A 19,476-nucleotide genomic window follows, 5' to 3' on the forward strand; every position below is an offset into this window, starting at 1 on the left:
TGTTGCAGTAATCCAAGACCAGATACATGTCCGAAGACAACACAACTACACCTCGGTAACGTTCTTTGAGAGTAAAGTTCCGTGACTACATTAAAGTATGTTAGGGATACTTGCTTCACTGCAAAGTAACGTCCGCGTCTATTCCTCTTAGCCTTGAACACGGTTCCGAATGCCCCGCTACCAAGCACCATATACAACCTGTAGAATTCCACGGTATCAGGCATCATTTTCACTCGAGTACTGTCTCTCTTCTTGCAAACGGAGTATCTACGCCTGACTGTAACTGTAAGACATTATATGTGCTGCACACTTCCAGGTCATCTTCTATTTAAAACACATCTGGACCTCCCGTTTTGAGATATTGGCGTTTATTTCGACTGATGACGCGAACCAGATACAGTTAGGATTTAAGCCATTCTGCTTTGAAACATGTTCGGGGTTAGACACATGTGTCTTGTCTGTGACCTGATCTGGTGGGTAGCTTAGGTAATAAGGTAACTAGATAGATAGGCAGGTAACTAGATACATGCAGGTAATCAGACAGCTACAATGTGTGACCACGACTGACAATGTCTCTATGACTTTCATGATAAGGAAGACAAATGTGGTGCACAATTGTGAATGTCAGTAAAACCATAGTTCTAATAAAAAAAATAAGTTCGCGTTTTTTTCGTACAAAGTCAATGTACAATGAAAAGTCCACTAATTCCAGACATTTCCTGGAATTTTGATATTAATCAACCAGAGAGTATGAGAGTATGAAATAAATACAGAGAGTATGAAATAAACTGAATGGATAACATCTTCAACTAAAAACCACTTGGCATGAAGACCAAACATGTAGAAATGATGGTACGCTACAATTTATCTACGAGTTGTAATTATCTAAAGTGTATGAAATTTCGACCTTTTTTAATGTGTGAAATATGTGGATGTCTGTTTGCTAGTCTTGATTTGAAAATATTGTATTTTGTGATAATAATGATGCGATTGAGCACGTCATTTATTTTCTCAGGGTATCCAAATAATACAAATGAATTTAAAGAATTCTGAACTTAATTCTCTTATAAATGTTTTATTTGGATTAGAGAGAGATGAGAATAAATGATTCAGTTTAGGTAGTATAAGACTTTTCAATACAGTATTTCTACCTATAGGTGTAAGGGCTCTTGCTGACCATTTCTTCATCGACAGTCGTACTTCTTTCAAATTATCTTTGTAGTTCTAATAAATGGTTCTTCACTTTTTCAACATCCGCTGTTAACCTATTTCAGAAATCTGGAAAGTATTTTTAACCCCACACAAGCACAATTTATACACCCTCATAATTTGAAATCACCGTTTGATTATTCAAGATACCGAAAATGCAACACATATCGTTTCTCAAACACTTAAAGCCAAATCACATTAATAACAATCATAAACGGCGTATAAGAAGAAACACAATGGTCAAACTGATGATAAGGTGGTGTTTTGTGATTAAGTACTCAGGTAAAATAAAAAATACAATGCTTTATTCAAATAATTATACAGTCCGCTTTTCAAACTTTTATTCCAGACATATTAACAGGTCATGGAACTGAAAATGGCAACACTGACATACGATCGATCTGCTCCAACATGGGGACATATGAGGACAGGTTCATGGTAGAACTGTACATAATTTGCATGTAGGGTGCACATGTTCTGCAATGAAGGCTGTATCACCCATTGTATCAAAATTCAGAACTATAGATATGGCCAACAAGGCCATATCTGCACGCCGGGGTATGGCCTACAGGAGAGTCCGAACTCAAAGAGATCAAAGTAATAAACAGATACGGTACAAGTTCCCACTTGAATGGACTGTTTGAGAACAATTTCAAAATGATATTTTCACTGTTTTATCAGTGAACAATGTGCTTGCCCAAAATACTGACGTTATCGTACACACATGCACTGACGTTATCGTACACACATGCACATGGCATGGCAGGTCCAGCGACCCCAGACTGTGGAGATAGACATGCGTACACAGGTACATCAGCCGTCCTGATCGGTATCTTGTACCACATTGCTCCAAAAACATACACAAAGGCGAATTGGATTTACTCGCCTCTATCACCTGATTCACCTCAACAAAATCAACATTCAAAACTGTCTCAATTGTTGTGCTCAGAAATAGCAATGATAGATAGGAAAGTCTCGTTAGTTGTTTATACACTGTGGTTTGCATACCTGTGAAACATGGAAATAATATCAAGATCTTTCGCCGAACTCTGCATATAATCAGAAACAATGCACACTTAAAACATACATTTTGGAACGTTTATTCGTGAAATATGTATGTAATATCAACACACTCAGTAAAACGAAATATTACAACATCACAGTCTCTGAGATACATGTCATCCCAGAGAGGTAAGACAAGACATTAAAATCATCATTCTTCAGAGAATGGAATATGTGTCATGTATATATGTACTGGTCAGGTCTCGAGTCACCCTGAGAAAAATAACGATAGATATGTAATATAGATTTAAGAAAATATGGCAAGGTTTCTAGAATTTCAATTGAAATGACACATAAAGTTACAAAACTATAAATAGCGACACCCAATTGTGTGGATATTCAGTATACATCTAGAGATGAAACAAACACCTTAATACGCAAAATACAAAACAGGTACTGAAAACCTAAAGCTTTGACGAGTTTTCGAATATCACAACGATAGTTAAGCAAGATATTTGACTCTGCACCTGAGAAAACAGCATGAGAAATGGTCTTGACACCAACTACGGAAGCTGGGCGCTGGAAGGGACACGTCATGAGAAACGTAGTCTCATTGAAACATTAGGGGATATGTGTTACATCCTTCCCCACGTGAGTATATACTACAGTAAATATGATGTGTATGTAATGATGGAATGTGGACACTTGGTCATTACATCAAAACATCTAAATACAAAACCTAAGCTTGTTAGAAACATAATAAAGGCCTGTTAGTCATATAATACAATAAGTCATTCTAAACACGTTAAAATACAACAATATTCCGACGTTAACATTACCTTACTGATCTCTAACCCAAAGCTGACCAAATTCTGTGAGGAAATTGGAAAATATGATAACATGCTAGTTTAAATGACCACAACTTGACTGAAAGGAATCCTTAAGGTGAAAGCAATGGTTCGAAGACGTAATGTAATTGATGACATTATACGACTTAATATCATCATACAGAACGTCATCACTAGAGATATACTTACTTGATACTTCAACTGACCAAACATATAGTATCGCTTAAAATATGGCTTGTATTGGATTTAGCAGTACTTACAATATACTGTCCATTGTTTTCACTTCGAGAAGATATTGTAAACAGCAATACAGACATGTTCTACTAGTACATCAACATATATTGCAGTACGTGGAAATTGCATTGTAAATTCATTTAATAAATGTAAGGCAAGTGTTTTTATGCATATATTCGACCTATGAAAGGTTTTGTTAAAATAACACAAGTCAATATCACCGGTAACACTTCATCTTGAAAGGGAAACATATAAAGTGAGTGAGTGAATGAATGGGTTCAGCCTAATGCTGCCTTTCGCAATATTCCAGCAATATCAAGCGGGGGACACGAGAAATGGGCTTCACACATTGCATCCATGCGGGAATCGAACCCGGATCTTTGGCGTGACGAGCGAACGCTTTAACCCAGTAGGCTGCAACACCGCCCCCATATGTATAGAGAATCGATTGTCTGTGATTATGATTATCCAACAAAACTGTCCTTGTGTCGGTCCTGCACTCACAGTACGTAAGCTGGTGATTCTCGTCCATACTTGCAAACGAGGCAAACAATGCCGATCACGACAAAGCCAAGGACGCCGAAGGTAATGCCAACGATGAGGCCAACTGGCATTGAATATGGAGTTACTGAAAATACAAACTTATTACAGGACAAATGCATAACAGGTCAAATCGTATAAACAAAGTACAGTATTATTTAGATGAAATAAACAATAAGGCGTGATGTATGTTTATTCCCAGTATGCATATAAACAAACCAGTATGAATTACCGTGGTCTTATTTGTTGTTGTTGTTGTTTTGTGGAAATTAACGCGTTCAGGTAAGAACAATCGCATATTCATAATAGAACCTTTTGTCATAGATCAATATTCAGTTTAGCGGTAAAAATCAAAAGAAGAAAATTTGCAAAATTCAGTTTTGATCTAAATAAAACCTTATTATTCACTTTACCTTCCCGGTCAGACTTATATTTGATCCGATATCCTTTGCCGCCGATATTTGCGTCAGAGATAAACATTACCAACACTTGACCGCCAGTCGACTTGACCTTCAACAACGATTTGCCACAGGATCGGCCCAGACTTGGGTCATTAGGACTTGGGCCTGAATAACATATGGTAAAACAGCATGAAGATACACAATCTTATTTTTTCAAAGAATACAAATGTAAAATCAACGGTCTATATTACAAGCCTTGGTGTGTTATATTGAGGAACATAAGTTGAGCAGGTTCAATACTGACTGTACAGGCACAAACAACTGACAATAGAATCCACAAATACCTTTCCATAATTATCCGAACTGTATGTAAAATCCATCCCTGCCATATCATAAGAACGACTTTAAAATTTGTGTTTATGACTCTCTATCAAACAGTTATGATATCAGATTCTCGAAAGGGTGCGTACACTGCCCAGCCGGTGTGACGATTGACAAATACTAGTAATGTAATTATGGCGCCAAAACCCTTTCCACATCCATAAGAAATACTGAATGCTGATTCAGCAGTATTACAGCTTGGTGATTGTGATGTTGTTTGTAAAGGCACCTTATGTGTTTACTAACTTTATTCTAGATTCGGAAATAGTTTCTATGAATATGTACTAGAAAGATTAGAAACGTTTATGGAGAAATGTTTGTGACATGGAGTTAGTGATTAATTTCCTACAATAGATCACCCTTTAAAGAACTTTCGAACGAAAGGAAGAATGGAAATGTTTTCAAATTTTACAGTCACGTTGACAGCACTAATAAGTGGTTTGGGGAGATTTCTGACATATGACATGTTACCTACACCATGATCTTTTCTCGAGCAATAATAAACGCAAACACGTGAACTTTAGATTCTTTTAGACCTTGTCTTTTAGGCCTTGTCTTTGGATGCGGTTTCTGTGACAGGAAAGTGCCTATTCCCACTTTATCCACTCTAAATGACATGATTCTTGAAAACAGGAACATATTACGGCCCCCTGTCTAGCAGGTTAACTAAAAGTCATGAAATTATTAGATCCTTCTGGACATTCAATCAACATTGTACCACTTTCCCAAGTGCACAGTTCTTATGTTAAAGGTTATGATGCCCAAGTTTCAGTTTTATTGCACACTAATTCTGTGGAATAGGCACATGACATTCCTTGTAAAACTGCCCATTTGGGCGATTAATAACAGTTGAGCCTCGATACCACTACCTTCAAGAAGTTTCTGAAAAAGTGGGAAACAACAGATAACACCAGCAGAAGCATAATGACCCTAATGAGCCAATGGTTCATAAAGGCTAAAACTACTGTCGGCGGACAATGCCCGGTAGCCGCTTCTTGGAATCTTCTAAGCGTGAAATCGCACCATCAAAGAGCTCCACGTAGTCTCTGGTGCAGTCTGTGTCCTCGGGGTGGGGCGTGTCCATGTCAATGACCTCCAGACGGAGGAAGGAGCCGTTCAGGATAGCCGTCACTAGGGTGGAACAGTTCATCATGCTGACGGAGAGAATATTCCACTTTTTAGCTCCATGAAATAATGGTATTTGAGCATTTGATTCTATGGTACCTCTGCACTAACTACACTTCCACCTGTTCACTGAACATTAACTAGCAGGTCAGTTTGGACCAGATAACAGAGGTGAGGTGAAATTGGGTTTAACGTCGTGCTTGAGAATATTTCGCTCATATGACGACGTGCATGCGTGTGTATGTGTATGTGCGGCTGCTTGTACTAGCCCAGACTTAAGCTGTTTTTTATAGTGCTAGCCCACTGAGATACCATGCCACAGTGAAGCATAAATACCTCACTCAGACGCAGTATACTGACTCCGAGCCGACCAGTCCTTGTTGTACCCATTAATGCCGAGTGCCAGGCAGAGACCAACACGTACCATGATTTTAACGTCTTTTGGTATAATGCGGTCGGGGATCGAACCCGCGACCTTCCGCTCTCCGGGCGGACGCTCTAACCACTACACTACGGAGGCGGTCACCAGATGGTAGAAAGTGAGTGATTGAGTTTAGTTTAACGCCGCACTCAGCAATATTCCACCTGCATGGCGGCAATCTGTAAATAATCGAGTCTGGACCAGACAATCCAGTCATCAACAGCATGAGCATCGATCTGCGCAATTGGGAACCGATGACATGTGTCAACCAAGTCAGCGAGCCTGACCACCCAAACCCGTTAGTCGCCTCTTACGACAAGCATGGGTTTCTGAAGATCAATTCTAACCCGGATCTTCACGGGTGATTATAGAAAGGAAATACAGAATGTTTGCGATAACAATAACATAAAAACGTATGGTATGGATTTACAACTTCTTCTTTTTTACAACAAGACGTTTCAGGGCTACTTCTTGCCATTGCTAGGTCATTGTTCACCTTGCGAAAGGGCAAGAAGTAGCCCTGAAACGTCGTGTTGTAAATAAACAAGAAGGTGTAAATCCATACCATACGTTGTAATGTTACCTTCCAACTTCTAAATGACATGATTCTTGAAAACAGGAACATATTACGGCCCCCTGTCTAGCAAGTTAACTAAACGTCTTGACATTATTAGATCCTTCTGGACATTCAATCAACATTGTACCACTTTCCCAAGTGCACAGTTCTTATGTTAAAGGTTATGATGCCCAAGCATCAGTTTTATTGCAAACTAGTTCTGTGGAATAGGCAAATGACATTCCTTGTAGAACTGGCCATTTGTACGATTAATAACAGTAACATATTTAGCCTTAATACCACTACCTTCAACATGTTTCTGAAAGAGTGGGAAACAACAGATAACACCAGCAGAAGCATAATGACCTTAATGATAGGATAGCCTGAAGTAGCCCTGAAACGTCGTGTTGTAAATAATAAAGAAGATGTAAATCCATACGTTGTTATGTTATCTTCCAACTTCTAAATGACAACCAAGCATCTGATTATAACAATAGTTACTCCTGTACTGCTATCCAAGTACTAGATTATGCTTGTTCATAGTATACATGACACTGTCTTGAGTCAACAATGAACGATGAGTTCTGGAATGTCAGCTGAACAAACATTACTGACCTATTGACTGTTATATTACAGAATATATATTGACTGTTATATTACAGAACCTTCTGCGAGTTGCACTTGAGTATTAAGGTGTGTTGTAGAAAACAGTCGAAACAGTCCAGGTCAAGATGATATTGACCTCTGATACAGGTCAAGGACTCTGCCAAATTATGCTTTGAAGTAGCTTGATCAAATTGTTTGTTTCACAACACGTGACGATCCGGGTTAGAGTTGGTCTTCAGCAGCCCATGCTTGTCGTAAAGGGCGACTAACGGGATTAGGGTGGTCCGGTTCGCTGTCTTGGTTGACATACAGACCCGTGCTAAAAGTATTCGGACACTTGACGTAATTTCCATAGACTACATGTTATTTCAGTGTAGCATAAATAATTTTCATGAAGTGAGTTTAGGATGGATCTTTGTCAAATTTGACAGGCAAATTTGAAATCATCTCTGCTCTGCGCACATAATTTCAGTTCAATTTTCCGACCACTATTTACTAATGACATCGCATTTATCAACTTACGTATGGTTCCCCAATGCACAATCCCATAGGACGCCATGTTAAAGGAGTTCACGGCACTATACACATGTTGATTAAATTGCTGCCATTCGATAAATTAGCAACGGAAACTTAAACAGAACCTATGTGATTGTAGGTAAGAGGATTCCTCACAAATGTGCCAAATTTGATCTTACAAAAATTAAATTCAAGAGAATTATTTATGATACACTAAATTAGCATGTACGTCTATGGAAGTTACGTCAAGTGTCCGTATACCTTTTGCATGACTCTGTATGTCATCGTATCCTAGCTGCGTAGATCAATGCTCATGCTGTTGATCACTGGATTGTCTGGTCAGACTCTAGTATTTACAGACTGCCGCCATGCAGGTGGAATATTGCCGAGTGCGGCGTTAAATATCATTAAGCCAAACCATATTCGCCACACAACTGTCACCATCTGCAAACACTCATTACTCCATTACTCACTAGAGTGGTGGGGTAGCCTAGTGATTAAAGCGTTCCCTCCGAAGACCCGGGTTCGATTCCCCATATGGGTACAATGTGTGTAGCCCATTTCTGGTGTCCCCCGCCGTGATATTGCTGGAATATTGCTAAAAGCGGCGTAAAACTAAACTCACTCACTGACCATTACTCACTTGGGGTAGATGTCTGGATACAAAGGCGATACTACGTCAGTGGAGTCGATGGAAACGGCAGTTTTCACGTCCACATCACCCTGGCAACCATCTGACAAAATCATTAATGGGTGTGAATAGGAAACATTTGTTTGTGGGGACATGTCTTACAATTACAGACTCTTGTCTTCGTTCTGTCACATCACGGCCTATCTCGTGCGTAGGAAAGCCACTATAAAATGTAGATTTATGGATGTTTACCCCTGAACTGAAACCCAAGGGTATGGTATGGTAGAAACAACCCTAGGGTAATATTTTAAATTAAAATATTAAATGCATAGGTTAGAGTACCTCCAGAAGACATTCTTAAGTTCTCTACCACCCGAAATAAGGTTAAGTACTCTACCACTCGAACTAAGGCCGCTAAGCACTCTACCACCCGAAATAAGGATGTCAAGTACTCTACCACCCAAAATAAGGTTGTTAAGTACTCTACCACCCAAAGTAAGGCTGTTATTTACTCAACCACCCGAAATATGTTTGTTAAGTACCCAAACGCCCGAAATAAGGCTGTTAAATATTCTACCATCAGAAGTAAGGCTGTTAAGTACTACCACCCGCGATAAGGTTGTTAAGTACTCTACCACCCGAAATAAGGTTGTTAAGTACTCTACCACCCGAAATAAGGTTAAGCACTCTACCACCCGAAATAAGGTTGTTAAGTACTCTACCACCCGAAATAAGGTTGTTAAGTACTCTACCGCCCCAAATAAGTTTGTTAAGCACTCTACCGCCCCAAATTAGTTTGTTAAGCACTCTACCACATGAAATAAGGTTGTTAAGTACTCTACTACCCCATATAAGGTTGTTAAGTACTCTACCACCCAAAATATGGTTAAGTCCACTACTACCCCAAATAAGGTTAAGTACTCTATCACCCCAAATAAGGCTGTTAAGTACTCTACTACCCGAAATAAGGCTGTTAAGTACTCTACTACCCCAAATAAGGTTGTTAAGTACTCTACCACCCCAAATATGGTTAAGTACTCTACTACCCCAAATAAGGCTGTTAAGTACTCTACTCCCCAAATAAGGTTGTTAAGTACTCTACCGCCCGAAATAAGGTTGTTAAGCACTCTACCACCCGAAGTAAGGTTGTTAAGTACTCTACCACGGTACCACCCGAAATAAGGTTGTTAAGTACAATACTGATTTTAATTCAGCGATATAAATGCCTAAGTAATGGCAAGATGTTATGTAACAATATGTTTTCAAAATATGAAAAATTCTTCTTTAATGGGAATCCTATGGCAATAGTAAATGCATATAAATATTTGGGGTTAATGATAACGCCTAAATTGATATGGACTAGAGCCTGTAAAACATTAGCGGAGCAGGCAAGTAAAGCATTATGGCCTATAAAATCATTGATCAGACGTTTTGAATTTACAGTAAAAGATGCCTTCTTTTTCTTTGATAAAAAGATTACTCCAATTCTTACATACGGGGCTGAAATTTGGGGTTTGGGAAGAAAGGAGTAATATTGAAATTATTCATAGGAAGTTTTGTAAATTTGTTCTCCATATTAGTTATAAATCGTCGAATGCTGTATCATACGGGGAGTGTGGAAGATATCCACTATATGTTTCCTATCATATTAAATGTATTAAGTATTGGCTACGATTGTTAAGAATGCAACGTCAAAGATATGCGTTCCAATGTTACAATATGCTGTTGTCCATTCTTGAGAGAAAAAGGCCGAGTTGGGCCAATCAAGTAAAATATTTACTTTTTCGTTATGGCTATGGTTTTGTTTGGATAAGCCAAGAGGTTGGGGATCCAGATCATTTCATTTATATCTTTAGTCAACGTGTTAAAGAATGTGCTTATCAGAACTGGCACTATTCTCTTCAGAGTGATTCTCTCGCATTTTATCATTCTCATAAGTCTTTGCTTAATTGTGAAAAATATTTGTTAAACATTAGTTCCCATGAGCATAGACGTGTATTAACTTTATTTAGAAGTGGATATCTGAGTAAGAAAAATGTCTTTAGTAATAACTCCTACATTTGTAAACACTGTAATGTAATGCTGAATGAAAAACATGTACTGTATCATTGTGTATATTTTGTAACAGAGAGAAAGCGTTTCATCCCAAATTGTAGTAGTGGTAACCATAATAATGTTTCAAACCTGTGCCAATCAAATAATAACATCTTTCTGTTAAATCTTGCTAAATTTCTTAAACATGTGTTTGAATGTATAAAACTAAAGAACGTAACTCTGTAGAATCTTATGTTATATTGTACATTTGTACTTTGGGTCATATGGCCTTTCTACAAATACAAATCTTGAATCTTGAATCTTGAATATGTTTTCAATGGAGCTCTCAACTCATTTCAGATTCATTTGTCAAAAATCATTTGGTGACGTATCATCAGTTGTGACCCACTTACCAAAGCTTCCATATCGTGGTCGAATATATTCAGCTTTAAACCCTCGTCTAGCCAGGTTGCTGTCTGTCTTGAAGACCACAGAGAGTTCTCTATCCCGACTGACGTATTTACCCGTTTCGTTGCCACATATCTTCGAGAACTCATCAGATGATGTATTACCTGGGAAATGAATTTTCAAGACTGTTTAACATACATATTTGTCAAGCAGCACCAATCACATAGCACCAATCACAGCCGTTTACATAACCATGGCTATGTCTTATATATAAAGTATCTCGATATCATATAATATTTTCTCAGTCACAAGGTGTTTTTTATAGTGTTACTGCTCAGGGTGATATGTACTAGTTCCAAGTCGAACGTACCAAACAGCATACCTAAACAAATTAGACTTAACACTGCAAATAGCATACCTATTAGACTTAACACAGCAAATAATATAAACATGCTGAATTTCCCAACGACCAATTGATTTCCGTATTTAATACATTTTGATCGAACTGATTTTCACCTCATCTATTTTATGTTCAGTGCATTGGTGTATTCTTAACCATCTTCTCTGTCCAACATCCGAGCCTTCTGAGGTTAAGAGCCTTCTGAGTAGGGAAATACACAACCCATTATTGATGATCTTGTATTTCCAATTACCTATTACCGTGACACATAACATAGCTCCTAGCAGAAAAAAGAGCAGTTTGCAGAGTGTAGCTTCAGGCTCTTCTTTCAGGTTTAACCTTGTCCGATTGTGTATGACCTCATCAGATACAACGGCCGGTGCCGTGTGCAAGAGGTTTCAGCTGTTTCATTCTTCACGTGTTAGACAAACTTCAATCAGTTTTTGCTGCTGTAAAAGTGTATGGTGGTGGTGTCGTCATTGTCACACCTACCTGGATAGACCATAATGTAATTGTTGTTACAGCCACTTGCGTCTCCGACATCAACTTCAACGAATGACATCAGCACTTGGTAGTTGGAGAAGTCGGAACGCACTGTCCAGGTGGCGTTCATGTCTCTGAAGAAAACGACCGCCATGTTGATTTTGTATATATTTAAAACGATGTCATACATTTCTGAAAGTTATATTCCGTAACTTAAGACAAAGATGTCCCAAATATATACACTTCTGGAAACTAAACAACATGCTAACGCTACAGAATCTTGAACGTACGGACCAGCTTTCAAAACTGGCACGTTCAATAGAACAATGTCAAACGTTTCGATGACATAAGAATCAGTGTGCACGGAATCCAAAACGCAACTTGTTCAACATTTATGAGCTATGTCCAAGCGATAAAGTTTTAAAAATGAAACAATTATTATTTTTAACAACTATTGATAACATCCTCTTCAGCCAAGCTCTAGCAGCTTCTGTCTGCACTAGCTTTGACCCACAAGAGTTACATCCCCTTACTTCACTTCTCCATCTGGGAACCTTGGTGATAATATGGTGGATGTGCCACTCCGAGTTTCAACCAACCGATGCACAGGTGGTGTATCTGAAAACAAAACATATTAATCCACATTCTTAAAGATATCATTTGTAGACGGCAGTTTATAACTGCTTTGTTCACTTGAATGTTTAGCTGAAACAAGTTACAACGGCAATGTGTTGATAACAAAGTGGCGTGTCTCCGATACAGAGAAAATGTAGGAGACAATTTACTCGTAGCAATCACAATGTTTTGTTGAAATATTAGGGAACAATCCTAATACAATGGCATTTATGAATATTTCAAGGTATTTACATACAGTTTTTAAGTTTTGGAGAAACAAACATTAATTATGTTGTTACTTAGGGAGCAACCATGTATTTTTCAGGAGAGAATAGTTTGAGATCAGCATTATATAATGTTCAGAAGTTTAAGTGAAGTTTAAGTAAATACAAATAACGAAGACTTAGTGTATTCTTTGGACATTCAGATATATGTATTCTTCTGTACAGGATAGTAAAACAGGCGCTTGAGATCAGCAAACACTATGCCATAATGTTCAGAAGTTTCCCACCCAGATACACTATACCAAGTTTAAGTAATATCCAGGCAAGGTTATCATCTTAACGGCATTTGTATGACTTCAGAGTACCTTCCACTTCCCAGAGTGACACATTCAGATACCGGACATGGTAGGATCCCTTCTGACCAACTGGAAGTGATTTTACAGTTAAGAACAGGCGCTTTATGAATTACTTGACATGTTCAGGTGGAATTACCCATGCCATTAGATTTAATACGATTATCCCACCCAGATACACTATATAAGAGTCCTAATTCAATATCCAGGCAAGGTTATCATCTTATGACGGCATTTGTATGACGCCCTCAGAGGATCGACCTTCTAGTGAGGTGGTCATAACACTCTAGATGTCTTGCTTTGTCCATGGTTTCTTTAAGTGAGATTTATATTCAGAACGAATTTGGTCATTCTTGAACTTGCATTCTAAAAAGGTGTAGGCCTGATCTCCTCCCTACGTCTCCATACGTGTCCCTTGTATCTTGCCCGAACCATCCTTCATTACCATGCCATGTTTCAAATAAAGAGTACTCCATTTGTCGAGTCCAAATATCATACCAATAACATCGAAAACAGGATTCGACAAGGCGAACCTCTTCTTTCAAATTGGCGTCTCATTTGGCAAGGAACTCGATGTCAGCAATGGGAAGGAGTAAGCGATGCTGGAGATGGTACGCCCCCTCTTCATTGGGCAGAGAGGTGATGGGATTTAAAGACAAACAAAACATCAAAGGACTAAACGAGCCCCCCGTGTCATAATCGTTATTCTTATTATTGTGTTTGGTCAATGGTGTTTGTAATATAAGGATGCCTTACCCAGCGTTTCTTCATATCCATACACAAAGCCAGCGTTGTTACTCAACGTGTACTGTCCTAGGTCGTCAGTTGTGAACACCAGGGTCAGCGACGACTCTTGACTGGAGAAGGTGGGCTTGGCACCACCGACCACTCGACCCATTAAATAACCGGAAGTGGAGTTACCTGACGCAAATAAAGTAACTTAGGCTATACATTAATGATTACTTTAGAACGTTGTGACATTAAACTGGCTGTTTCAAAAATGACAAAAGGCGACACATTTATCAGGACATTCAGGAATTAATGTAATCACTTTCCTCGAGGTAGGCCCTCTCCAAACAGACCTTACCAAACGCTTTTGCCAGAGAAACATTTTCAGTCTTTAAATGGTGAGTGAGTTAAGTTTCACGCCACACTCAGTAATATTCCAGCTATATGACGTCGGTCTGTAAATAATCGAGTCTGGCCCAGACAATCCAGTGATCAACAGCATGAGCATCGATCTACGCAATTGGGATACAATGACATGTGTCAATCAATTCAGCGAGCCTCACCACCCGATCCCGTTAGCTGCTTCTTACGACTGCTGAAGATCAATTCTAACCCGGATCTACACGTGTTGAGAGAGAAGAAGTGAATCTTCGAAACTAACAAGGTTTTCAAAGAACAAAAATAAATAATTGGTGTCCAATTGATATAACTTCACATACCATCATATACCGTCACAGTATCTTTCTTGAATAATGCGTAAAGCTCTCCTTCTAAAAAGGAGACTACGACGTGTCCTTGAGGATTCTCGGATGTAATGGTCCAGACACATCTGAAGGAGCTGAAACATAGCAAACAGGTTACTAATGTTTTCTTGTAAATAGACTCACCCTAAAACTAGTAAGTAAGAGTCTGTCACCTTCGGAAAATGGACAACTTTGAGAAACGCGTAGTGATCAAACACTTTGCACACAAAGTGCTTCACACAAAACCCCTAGGGAGTCTTCCTACTGATGCCCCTGCAGAATTGGTCAGCTGATGGCGAGGGCCTTGAAGAGGTGTTGATGTGTAAAGTAGATATCGTATCTTACAAAATCAATCACCGTTTATTCTTCGGCAATATTTTACATTATTATGTCCAACGTTGTGTGGTGACTGTGGTAGCAAATCCATTTCTTACCCAAGGCTTCACTGAACAGTTAATTTTACACTAATTACCTATCCACGGATTACATGTTTCAAACAGTCGAAGGCATGACTGATGGTTGAATAGGCATTTACACATTTAACAACATTTCTGTAATTTTTCAATTACAAAAATATTCCAAACGTTCTATCGTCCCTCTGAAAAATATAGTGTCAGCGAAAATTCGTGACAAAATGAAACTCGCATCAGAAAATGAAATTATAAAACGACTGGTGAATATTTACCTGTCACGATGTCACGATGAGGTGAAATTTGGTTTAACGTCGTGCTTGAGAATATTTCGCTCATATGACGACGTGCATGCGTGTGTATGTGTATGTGCGGCTGCTTGTACTAGCCCAGACTGAAGCTGGTTTTGTAGTGCTAGCTCACTGAGATACCATGCCGCAGTGAAGCATGAATACCTCACCCAGACGCAGTATACTGACTCCGAGCCGACCAGTCCTTGTTGTACCCATTAATGCCGAGCGCCAGGCAGGGCCCAACAAGTACCATATTTTAACGTCTGTTGGTATGACGCGGTCGGGGATCGAACCCGCGACCTTCCGCTCTCCGGGCGGACGCTCTAACCACTACACCACGGAGGCGGTCTCTAGTCACATTGACTGACTGCCACTGTGAAAGCAGGCTGAATACGCCGGTAGAGGGCTTTGTGTGGGTGGGAGTTAGAACAGACCATGAAATAGGAACAGATCACTACAGTATATTCACATGTGTGCAGTTACTCTTACTTGGGGTAGTTGGCAGGGTACCCTGGCGATGTGACATTCTGCCTGGTAGAGTTGGCAACAAGGTTTCCCCCGCAGGGTTCAGCCGCTGGGAAGATAACATTTCACAACTTCAGCTGATGACATGCTGGGCTGATAAAATATGTTTTGTTGTAAAAAGGTAAAATACGCTGACACTTCAGTATGAAGTGTCGTAATGACTAATTTAACAGACAGCTCATTCTAAGGCAAACACAGGTTGAGGATGTTGAATAGACCTACGTACAAAGCTGGTGTCTGATAAAGGGAATGACCTCGCCCCCCTAAAAGTTATGTACAATATTAGTCTCTCTCTCACTCACTCACTCACTCACTCACACACACACACACACACACACACACACACACACACACACACACACACACACACACACGCTTTTTTATGTCATGTACAAAATCAATTCCCCCCGTAATTTTTAAGCATACTGTTTTAATATACTAAGTACTAGAATGCTGACACCCCCACCCCACTCCCCAGACCAAAATTGAACATCTCCCCTCCCACCTCCCCAGAGCCTGACACCTTTCAGCAGTGGTATTATTTAATGTAACTCCTAGTGAATTGAAACATCATTTGCGGGCCTCTTAAGAGTTAGAATGAGTCATAAAGAGCATGTATTTGTGTTGGGTCTGTGAGAAAGAAAAGCAAAAAAGAAACAAAATTAAAGTTTGTAATACCTGTGGTGTAGTAATATTTCAGCTTAAAGCCTGATTTTGTGGTATTTTCTTGCAGCGATTTGAACTCAACCAGTGCTTCAGGCCCATACACATAGAATGATGCAGGTGCCTCGCATGCCGTTCCAACAAGCTGCTTCCTCAACGTTGTCTCTGAAACACAAGGTGCTTGACAATGTGAACAATCATTTTTACAATAATAATTAGAAGTCGAATTACCAAAATAGGAAACAAACAAACATGATTATACCCACACTGATTGGCGACAAATTAGTACATTAAAACAGAAATACAAGTATTACCCATATAGTATGACTTCCCGGCATTAAATGCATTCAGCTATTCCAAATACCGATCTGTTCGTGACAGGCCGTGAAACCCTTTCATATTTTAAGATAATACGATATAGTGAGTGAGTTGGTTTTACGCCGCATTTAGCAATATTCCAACAATATCACGGCGGGGGACACCAGAAATGGGCTTCACACAATGTGCCCATGTGAAGAATCGAACCCGGCCTTCGGCGTGACGAGCGAACGCTTTAACCACTAGACTGTGTTCGTGATTATGAGTGAATTCGGTGGCTAGTGCACTTCTGTGGGATCAGTTTTGTTTCATGAAGGAATAGAATACACTTTCTCAAATAAAACCTGGGCCCAACTCATCATTTAGCTGTTACTTTTGAAATATTCTAAATAATGATAAAATACCGGTTGTGAATACGTAATTGCCTGTTATCATGTTTTGGGGTTTGAATAGCTTTCCGTCGATTGGACACTATACCATTTCAATTGTACCTCTGAATGTCATGTCATGTATTTATGACCAAACACACTCATTGTAGTCCAATGCCAGCAGATAACAGTCTGCACCACAGGTCCTTGTGTCTTTGCTTTCAGTTCATAATCGACGAACAGCATATATATTTACGTGGCCTACCGTCATATACCCTGACGCCATCTGTCGAACATCTTTGTGTATCCAGGTCAATTTCTAAGACATCTACACGGATTGCACCCTTCCCGATGTTGAGGTTTCTATTTTCCATCGACATTCCTGGTAACTGTGAATGAACGAATGAATGAACACACTATGTTGAAGGGCCCTATATATTCCTTGACGTAAACCTGGTATGAATTAAGAAATAACTAATGATGATACTGGTTATTACATTAATCAATTATTAAGTAAACCATTTGCCTCAAAAGATATCAAGTAACACAAGTATTATCTATTATCCATACATTCAGATGAATTAACAAGGGAGATAATTCAATGACTATACAACTTTCTCATGAAGTGGACTCTAACACTGTCCTCAAGTAGTTGATCAATACTTTGTTACGTTATTATAATGATTGCAGCATTTCGGTGTTTATACCAACACAGTCAATAAGCAGTCACTCGTTCGATAGCGATGTTGTATCTCCAAGGAAAGGTCTTTCTTTGTAATACAGAAGTTGTACGATTCACCGAGTTACCTCGCTTCTTCAGTCTCTGAGAGCACATAATGTTGAAACAGTTTGATTGTCATTAGCGTCCATTTCAAAACACGAATGTTAAACTTTAGAGATATACAAGACAGGAGATATGTGCCGTGTCATTTGATGATTTACTGGGGTTAACTGGAAAGATATGAATGCACGTGTAGGACCAGCATGATGTACAGGTGAGGGGTGAGGCGGTACCTTGGGAAGGGATTTGGGTATCCCGGTGTCATGAGAAACTGCTCCTCTGCTGCTGCGGTAAGATTATCACCCCGGCAAGTAGGCCCTTAACAGAAACCACAATAAACATAACAACCAAATCTTCCATACGTGTATAGGTTTCAAGCAATATATGCCTTCAAAATTAATTTAATAGAAAACAACCAAGTTGATTGAATAAGTCATGAGGTGCGTGAATAGTTTCACATTGCTGTCAGCTATATTGTAGATGAAGCACAGTCGTGGGTGATCATGCATTGGGATACGGTGATCAAGTCAGCGACCCTGGCCTAGAAGACATGTACTGCTGAAGACGGGTTCTAACTCAGATCTTCCCTAGCAGAGGTGAGGTGAAATTGGGTTTTACGTCGTGCTTGAGAATATTTCGCTCATATGACGACGTGCATGCGTGTGTATGTGTATGTGCGGCTGCTTGTACTAGCCCAGACTGAAGCTGGTTTTATAGTGCTAGCCCACTGAGATACCATGCCGCAGTGAAGCATGAATACCCCACTCAGACACATTATACTGACTCTGAGCCGACCAGTCCTTGTTGTTCCCAATAATGCCGAGTGCCAGGCAGGGCCCAACAAGTACCATATTTTAACGTCTGTTGGTATGACGCGGTCGGGGATCGAACCCGTGACCTTCCGCTCTCCGGGCGACGTTCTAACCACTACACCACGGAGGCGGTCTCTTCCCTAGGGATAAAGAGGTTTATAAAACATAAACATAAAACATTCTATTCATTCCACGTTTTACAAATATGCTTGGTCTTTTACTACTATGCAATTACATCCTGTACATAGTACATACTAAATTTGATACAAGTCTATCAACGCCACATGGTCGCCCAGCAAATACTGAACTTACAAGATGTCACCGGTCATAATTGCATTAAACAAAAGTCAATTTCATTGAAACCAAAACTGAACAAATTACCTCTTATCGGGAATTTTAAGATAAAGTAGACCAAATATGACATGATGCTGATGTGTGAATAAAACGAAATGCATGTGTTTGTATTCTGTAACTCATGTATCCCACAGATATTTCGTAACATTAATAGAATAGACGAGAAATTAATGTTTATATGACAAATTGTTATATCAGCACAGGCACATTCAGAGGACACATGAGGCGAGGTGAAAACCTGGCAACAGTCCGCGTGTCAAACTGTTTCAATGGCCTTCTCTCATTATAGTAAAAGTTCTGTTACATAAATTTAGGGTTTTCGTTAAAACTATAACTGGACAACAAACAACAATTGTAATGTATGAAACACGTATTCCAAGACTGAGAAGACACAATCAATCCTAGACAAAGCTGAAATGCATAGATCTCCTGTACAAGTACCAGTAAACCAACCCTGTAACCTACAGATACAGATATATTACACATAAACCAC

General features: G+C 39.3%; 1 protein-coding gene across 2 annotated transcripts; it reads right to left on the bottom strand.

The window, feature by feature from the left end:
- Positions 1 to 1,499: 1,499 nt before the first annotated feature.
- On the bottom strand, positions 1,500 to 18,141 carry LOC124258841 (deleted in malignant brain tumors 1 protein-like). 2 transcript variants are annotated; one of them, XM_046692932.1, is made up of 13 exons: positions 18,051 to 18,141; positions 17,302 to 17,425; positions 16,366 to 16,515; positions 15,652 to 15,736; positions 14,436 to 14,554; positions 13,744 to 13,908; positions 12,329 to 12,413; positions 11,805 to 11,929; positions 10,918 to 11,076; positions 8,483 to 8,573; positions 5,639 to 5,769; positions 4,247 to 4,399; positions 1,500 to 3,921 (listed from the first exon to the last, which is right to left on the bottom strand). In XM_046692932.1, exons 2-13 carry the CDS (start codon positions 17,414 to 17,416, stop codon positions 3,794 to 3,796), a joined length of 1,506 nt encoding a protein of 501 aa, XP_046548888.1. In that variant the 5' UTR covers positions 17,417 to 17,425; positions 18,051 to 18,141; the 3' UTR covers positions 1,500 to 3,793. The 2 variants fall into 2 exon arrangements, with proteins under 2 accessions (XP_046548888.1, XP_046548890.1); XM_046692934.1 differs by lacking the exons at positions 1,500 to 3,921; positions 5,639 to 5,769 and having other exon boundaries at positions 4,254 to 4,399.
- Positions 18,142 to 19,476: the final 1,335 nt, after the last annotated feature.

Source organism: Haliotis rubra, unplaced genomic scaffold (assembly GCF_003918875.1).
Source record: "Haliotis rubra isolate DU_JTF1 unplaced genomic scaffold, ASM391887v1 Scf70, whole genome shotgun sequence".
NCBI lineage: Eukaryota > Metazoa > Mollusca > Gastropoda > Lepetellida > Haliotidae > Haliotis > Haliotis rubra.